The sequence below is a fragment of the Sinohyriopsis cumingii genome, chromosome 13 (assembly GCF_028554795.1).
Source record: "Sinohyriopsis cumingii isolate HCF-2022 chromosome 13, ASM2855479v2, whole genome shotgun sequence".
Classification (NCBI taxonomy): Eukaryota; Metazoa; Mollusca; class Bivalvia; order Unionida; family Unionidae; genus Sinohyriopsis; species Sinohyriopsis cumingii.
In genome coordinates, this window is record NC_142973.1 from 56,446,085 (window position 1) to 56,454,561 (window position 8,477).

General features: G+C 35.0%; 1 protein-coding gene across 1 annotated transcript in view; it reads left to right on the forward strand.

Moving 5' to 3' along the window:
• Positions 1 to 7,184, forward strand: part of LOC149785622 (cytochrome P450 3A24-like) — a 66,555-nt gene extending 59,371 nt beyond the window's left edge. The window contains exon 14 of the mRNA XM_089979442.1: positions 3,101 to 7,184. Coding sequence (XP_089835568.1) covers positions 3,101 to 3,178 — 78 coding nt within the window. The 3' untranslated portion in view covers positions 3,179 to 7,184. The remainder of the gene's footprint in view (positions 1 to 3,100) is intronic.
• The last annotated feature ends 1,293 nt before the right edge of the window (positions 7,185 to 8,477 follow it).

Here is an 8,477-nt window from a genome sequence, read left to right on the forward strand (position 1 = left end):
TCTTGTCCGTCTGTCTGTCTGAACTAATAGATCAGTCTGTCTGTCTGCCTGTCTATAAATGTAGTTATTGTCCTGCTAATGATACCTTGACTGGTGAATTGTCCATTCGTTTACTTTTTAAATTTGGTACGTTTGTTAAGGAAATACACACAAAGTTCGATGCATGGAATTTTAATGAAAAAGATTAAATGCTGCTGGATTCAACCACTCATTTGCGCCATCGCCCAAAACGCAGTGGAGGTGTGTTTTGGCGTGATGACGCATGTGCTCTTCGGCTTGAGGTATTTCAAATCTCAGTACGCGTATTGGCCTAGGCATCTGATTCCATAGAAACAGCCGTGCGTAGACATTAATTCCAAATAGCTTAAGCGGAGAAGCAGTTGGCATTCGTTCTCGTGGATTTACCGAGTAGGAATGATGTTTTTAGCCCTGTCCACGTAAGCGCAATAGCTATGACGCCATAGATCGCAAACTGCAACCTAGGTCGCGCTCTAGTTTCTCTGGAAACGCCAGTTCCACCAAAAGTTGAAATCAGTCAGTTTCGTGCAGAAACTTCTGCTTTTGTTTTTACATCATTTTTCAAGCAATCCTCGAAAGAAGTGGAAAAGAACGAATTTTCAGGACTTTAGCCAGAAAGTTTGGCCCCGTATTTTAATTTCCTCAGAACATAGTTTCTGCTTTCTATAACTGCGTTGTCCTACACGACTACAGTGTAATAAAACATGTTGTATATCGTGCTTTCCCAGACTGTGTCTTTATTTATTTCCCTGGTATAGCAGGAGTCCCTGGCGTTGTTAACGCAGTTAACAGTTAATTTCTTTCTTTTCTTACTTTGTTGATTTAGAATTAACAATAACGACGAAGTGTTCTAAATGGAAGAAATTCATAACAAGTTAACCTTCATATGTGGAATCCAGTCTTCCCTCAAAGGTTACCCGAGTTATAGGAAGGATGTTCAACGTTAACTCCGTCAGTTACATATTCTCATAACGTTGTTTATCGAAGAATACAGCACATTTTTCAGTAAATTATGTTTTCCCTAAAATACTTACATAATCACATTGCTTTAATAGTCTCCCCTCCTCCCCACAATGGAAATATCCCGTTACACGATGTTACGCTCAGATAAAAACTAGCACTACATTTCGGTGGCAAGGGAAGTTAATGGGAAAGAAATATTGCCCCTTTTCTATATAATATTGACAAAAAAGACAAATTTTCATCTTTAGCGAGGGCTGGATTCGGAAGCTAGTGGGGCTTATATTCTTGATGTTAATTTGATCGGGTTAGTATTATAGGAGGGACATAATTTACTGACAGATTTCCTTTTTCCAGGTCCACAAACTATAACCCGTCTTGACATGTGGCTATGTTTAAAATACGGAAGGGTCTGAATATGCAATATTGTGCTCTACAGGTACTACATACTTCGGACAGGTGTGTGGTGAAATTGGTTGCATTTGCAACATATTTACATTTGCAACATATTTACATTAAAGAGAGTGCTAGCGTACATTTCTGCTACTTGTATCTGCATTTGAAATTTCTTTACAATTGTACTTGTGCAAACTGAACATAATCTAAGCACACAGGTGACAAAAATGGCTACTCTCATGTGCTCAAAAACTCAGCAAGAACTAGTTCAAACTACACCAGTTATAACAATTATTAAAATAGGGAAAACGTGTTTTGACTGAGATGGTAATACAAGTCTTTAAGTGTTATGAATCAATTACAAAAGGTGTAAAAAAAAAAGTAACTAAAACGTTATCTGCTCTCAATTGTTTTAAAAGTAGCGTTTGAAGATGACATTGAGGAAGTGAAAGTGACCAAACGGAAATAACAGTTGTTTGATAGGTCCATATCTGAAGCATGAGCAACTTATATATTCTTCAATCCAAGTTACACCCATCAATCATGCACCAAAATAAAATGAATAAAAAGTTATTTTAACAACATCTTTCAAATAACTAGGAAAAACAGTGAGGAAAACCTCTGAAATTCTTTGTTCTTTAAAATTTAAACTCTATGCAAAGCACGAAACTGTAGATAGCAACTAATGTATAGACTATTTCTGCTGAACCACATTGAGAAATACTGCCAGTTTTTATCCTAAAACTTCATTATAATGACCCGAAGATGGCACTCTAAAGTTTCGTATTTTGTGTAGCTTTTGATTTGTACTGAAAAAGATGTTTCCAGGCTTTCATCACTGGTTGTACTTGCTATTTAAAAATAGACCTTGTGTATCTTTGTTATTATTAAAAGAAATTTGTATTCCCTTTTGTTTGGTATACGATTGATGTGTGTAACTTGGGTTATAGAGTATACAGCTTGGCCTTACTACACATGTGCACATATTAAAAAAAATAATGCTATCGCCTTTGGTCATTTGCACTTCCCGGGCGTCAGAGGTAAATTGTAAAAATAAATGACTGTTTTTACGTTTTATATAGTTTGCAATTCACTTATTATACTTTCAGAAGCTGATATTGTATAGTCTGGACAAAATTCGTTTTCCCTATTTTAATAACTGTTCAAGATAGTTTATTTTATAGTAATTCAAGCTGGTTTTTCGAGTACATGGCAGCATCCATTTTGGTCAGCCGTGTGCTTAGATTATTTACAATTTCTACAAGTGAAAGATCCAAAGATATTTCAGCCACAATACATGAAAATATCATAAAGGCATGCCAACATTCTCTCCATTGTGCATGTTGCAAATGCAAACAACTTCACCTTAGTCCCCTGTCACTCTACCTTACACCTATCACTCTCTCAGAAATATATAATATTTGTAGAGCGCCCCCGAAACAGTACATAAGCCACCCTCTTATCTGACTGGTGCTTCTAAATGCAGTTTATTAGTTTCAGTTAGTTTAGGAATCTGTGTACGAACTATAACATTCTAGTATATGCATGGTGTTTTCAGGCTTGAATTTTTATTCTGAAACAGCCAATCAGATTACAAAATTCCAACAGTGAAGAAGCACTGTCAGTAAAACGGTAATATTTGAGTGATAACAAAATTGAGATTAGTTAGGTATTTTCATTATAGTTATTATTATTATTATTATTATTATTATTATTATTATTTCAGATCCCGCCTAAGATTGACAAAAGAAGAGGATTAACTACACCCCTGAATGGCATGTATCTAAGACTGGAGGCATTGTAAAAGCAAATCATATCTACATGCAAAAGTCCAGACAAGATCAGGACACAAACATATCATGACCTTACACTTCAATACAATCCTAGAACAAATTTATACAAATTCGTTGTTTTCGTTGCTGTAAACAACAACAATAACAACCTCAATGAAAAATATTTTAACAACATCACAAGATAAATTAATTCCCTCGGCGGCTGACACGTCATGTGTTATAAACTCTGTCCTGGGTTTTACAATATGTGAACTAAATATAGTTATTTAATTTGATAAATTTTAGAAACTTAGAAGCAGATTATTTTTGAAGTTTTCATGTAAGTTTTACGTGGTCTTAGTCGCTTAAGTTTGCTTTCTTCAAGTTGTGTCATTTTTTAAAACGCTGGCGAGCAAGTGCTAATGCATCATAAAAGGAATGATAAAGTCAAAAATAAAATAAAAATTCTACGCAGATGAACACAACGCATGTTTGGTGACTATGCGATATGTCTGTGACAGAACACAGATCTAAAAAGCCACATAGACGGCTAACAACATGTACCAGATAATATAAAACTCTAACCAAGCCGCTAAATCGATATATTTCGAGCATAGTGATCACACTAAAGTCGGTTCAAGTTCACATTTATATACCTTTAGGCATTTCCAAGACACTTGAATTCTATTTTTGTTCCTAAAAATGGGATCGTCTTATTTTAACTTTATTCATTCTTTTTATTCCTAACGATTCCTTGCTTTTATTGTAAAAAGATTTATTGAAAGCCTCTATTGCAAAGTACCAAAATAATAATGTACCCCCAGCCCCGAAAAAATATACACGTGTAAAGTTTCTCTCATATTTAATGGGAAGTTACCACAATTCCAACTCGGCTACAGATCAATCGGGAAAATTCCACAAGTTTATACAGGCTGATTATATATGAATTGAAGGTTTCACTCTCAAGTTGTTACCGAAAAAAGTCACCAAGTCCTTCTAGTCGAGTTTTTTAATGGAATGCAATTTAAATCCCATGCCTAACTCATTCAACATTTTCAAGACTGTATAATAAAATATGTTCACAACCTGATTTCTTTGCACAATTAGGAAGATTGCTAGAAGAGCGAAGTCAATAAGTCCATCAAATTTGCTTAATAATGGGAGACAGTAACTTGTGTAATGTCCATTTGAGCAGGGTTTACAAACAAAAACAATCTGCATTGTTTTGTCAAGACATGTTGATTTTATAAGAGACAGACATACCGATGAACAGGATGAAGATATAATTCCACTTAATGCTTTCCCAGCAGAAAAGTAAAAATAATTAGATTTGTTGTTGTGTGTTTTTGATCAACAACTTCATTTAAATTGTATATCATCTGCTCTTTAACCAGACCATGTGTATCCCGATATGTATTCAGATATGTATGTTATTATTTATAGTGGTTTTTTTATATTGTTATCTGTATTATTCTGATTCAGCAATGATTGTTTTAATATCCTTTAACTGAGTCCTCAGAAACTTTAGACACAATGTTTAATTAATGCCAATATTTTTTATTTATTTACTTTGTACTAGCAAATTTCTAATAACTGTTTTAACGTAATTTGATATGCATCTTTTAATAACATTATGATAATGTCCAGCTGGGATAAACTTGTGTATATGTCCTGAGTGCTTTACCATTATTATTAATAATTTTATTATTCGATCAATTTATTTTTTTTGGATGGGGGGGGGGGGAGGAAATATCAGCAATGTATGATTCAGCCTTCCTGACGTGTATGGGTGTTGATAAAAATATTTTAATTAGTGAACAGTACATCAGTGCATCAACTCAAAGTACTCCCCTGTATACCGCATAAGAAGATTAAGCCAATAATCACGTGGAACTAAATTGGACCTGTATGAAGGATCGGGAAAAATTTGGATGGTCTGCTCCTCAAGGAGTCTGTCACGACGGTGGATTTATGCACTAGTGCATTGCCATGGAGTAAATTGATATATCGTGTACCGGTGTGAAGACAGGTGGATGGTCAGTACTCTACAACTTCTGGCAACACTCTGGAGGCATGCAAATGTCCAGTGATACTAGCCGATTTTAGCACAGGTAACTGGATGACCAGTTATTTGGTATCGAAAAGTAACGAGTACAAAACTCCATACATGCCGACTACGTGGAGGGATTTGTTGTCTCAGTTCGTTTCCTCCGATCCAAACTTTATTATTTGATTTTAAGTCGTGTTAAAAAGAATGAAAAGCCATGTTTGTCAGTTGTGAAAATCTTACAAAACGTCTCTGGTCACACTTCATATTTGGCGAGTAGCTGTTTGTAGATTTCGAGTCTATCTTTGATTAACCATCAACAATGCAGGACTCACCTGCACAAACCTTACTAACCTTCAAATGATTCTTCAATAAATTAAAAAACAGCTGAAGAATTATTGCCTGTGTATCGGGCATCTGAATCAGCTTTCCTGTTGACAACAGCAACATCCCCATCACTTATCGCAGACAACTGTCTTCGAGAACGCGGGCCATCTTCATGGATTTGCGACCATCCTTAAACTAAGTTACCATTTCAAAAGTGTAGGGTATGACAGAGAAGTACACCCATAAACTTTATTCAAGTCGGCCTTGATGTCAGCCAGGGATTCCTCTAATAGTGCACGGATTTTACAGTATGTATTTTGCTAAGTAGCACAACTATTCTCCTTTTCAGATATTTTACGTCACTGTCGCTTATCTATGTTATAACACACCCATAGATCTAGAGGTGTCCTGCGTGCTCCATTTGAAGCTGTGGCTCAACTTATAGAACCTAATATTGTCAATCGGTTGGCATTAAATGTACTGATAGGTTAAAGGAAACATTAATTTAAAAAAAATGTTCGGACCTGTTCGAATAATTCGCGTAAGTTTAATATGGTTTAAAGTGAAGATTTTGAATGTGGGGTGGAGAGGAAATTGTACATTTTTGTGACAAGGAGGGATTAACTACTGTATTTACCTTTTTAAAATAGGCATCTAATTACAAAAGGCATGCACACAAATTCGATATCGATTAATGCACCACTAGATCTAGATCTACCCTGTTTTGGAAATTGGTGTACGTTATATATGGATAAATCCTGTACACAACAAAATTTGTGGGAATTTTGATGCTTTGCTGACGATTTCTAGGTAATTAACTGTTACTATTCATCTTACTTACTATTAGTATATACACCACAATGTAAATGTGTATATTAAAGTATTATAATATGCATTCTTACCATTATAAATGCCTTCCTTTCTTCCCATTCCTTCTGATTTATGTCCTTGATATCAACATTATATCATTTTCTTCACATTATGTTTATATTTATTGTCACTTTTCGTGCTTATTTGTATTGAAGCCATCTTCCCATTCTGTAATTATTCTTTTTACGGAAGTATATTTATTGTCACTTTTCGTGTTTATTTGTATTGAAGCCTTCTTCCCGTTCTGTGAATATTCTTTATACGGAAGGATGTTTATTGAAGAATCAACTTTAGGTTCTGAGAGATTTCACTCTGTCCAAGTCGCTTTCTTTGAAAGAAATTAATACATGTTTAAACCAAAACGTTCCTATGCGTATTGAAATATTAAACACGCACATTGTATAAAATTTGTATCTTTGTGCCATACAAATCAATACATGTATTTCTTGCTACGGACATTAAAATTAACACACGTTTTGTTTGAAATTATATGCACCGTATCTTTGATTTCCTTCAAGAATTCAACAAGGCTGTATCATTAACTTTCCTTGTTAACCATTCTAGTCTTTAGCAGGCCATGTGTGCTACTAAGGCCTCAACCAATTTTCTGTCCACTATCGTGCTTTCTCTCTCATTAATATAATAATATGTATTGCTTTAACATCGAGTTTGATGTTCTGTTTCCTGTTCGTGAAAACATTTGGTTTGCTTAAGCCTGATCCGTAGTCTAGTTTTAAAATTATCAACCTCAGTAATTCCGTATTACGGTCTGGAATAAAATTTGTATTATTCAATTATTTTTTCGTTACATATATTACCCCCAAACATAAAGCTTAGTTCTTCATGTGTTATACATACCAATGAAATTCAAGAAGTTACGAATATGGACAAATACTAAATTAATCATCCCTTTAGACGGACGACTATCGACTTATGATTAGTTAATACCAAGAATACCGTTACTGAGAAAAATATAGATATTAACTGCTTCACCGGTAGACATGCAGTTCTAGCCCGTTTAAACATGTAAGACTTTTGCATACAGGTCATACGTAGTTAAACAGTTGATTCTACATTACCTTGGGGTCTTGTGGGGAAAACTATAACGTTACACGCAAGGGATGAGAGAATCAAACACCTGCGTGAGTGTGGTTTGAAGTTCGTCTTTTCCCTGTTTCCAAGTAGTTGTCAATTGAGAGGTTCCTAAAATCGCAAATACTTCAGATAAGTATCCTCGGATCTCCTAAGGAACACGCAAAGGTCTAACGTGGATATCGTTTTCAGGTTAGAATCTCTTTTGCAGAAAATCTTGTCTAGATTAGTGAAGTTGGTGGAATCAAAGACTCTGGCGTGTCATTTGGGTATATCAGACAGTGAGTCGACTCAGATACAAATTCAAAAGTTAAAAATACCTGTGATGCAATGAGTGGAGACCTGTGATGCAATGAGTGGAGACCTTATCATAAACGGAAACTCAGTTCAACAGATAAATGAATCATTCAATGGTGATGGTGCTTCAACAAAGCAGTATGTGGAGATGAAGATAGTTGAGGTTCCTTTGCCACCAAGAATAGTTACTTTATTTAGTGAAATTTGAAACATTAATAATAGAAGTAGAGGAAAAGGCTGAGGCATTAACTTTAGTAAGTAGTCGACTATTTTCTATCCAACCCCAAATGGTTTTGATAGACCTAATCATCACATCTTGAAAGTGACTCAGTCCGGATCATACTTGTTTTTTTTAACTGGAACTCAAGGTTTCTGAAGTAGAATAGTAATGGTGCCAAATAATAATAATCGGGATGCTGGTTTTAAATGACCGCTAAGACCTAGTGAAATAGCAAGTACTGCAAGTACCGCGCATGCTGCTCTAATATATTTCATATTTATAAACATTAATTGTCATAGATAAAATTTACATCGAGGCATTCAACCTTTAATCAAGTGGATACTTAAACGTTATTGGGGTTTGTGTGTAAGATTAGTTTTAACATTACCGACAAGTTATGGATTCTGATTAGGATCGGATGACTGGTGATGCCAACATGTACAGTGATTTTGTACCACTTGTCTACGAATATCTGCTT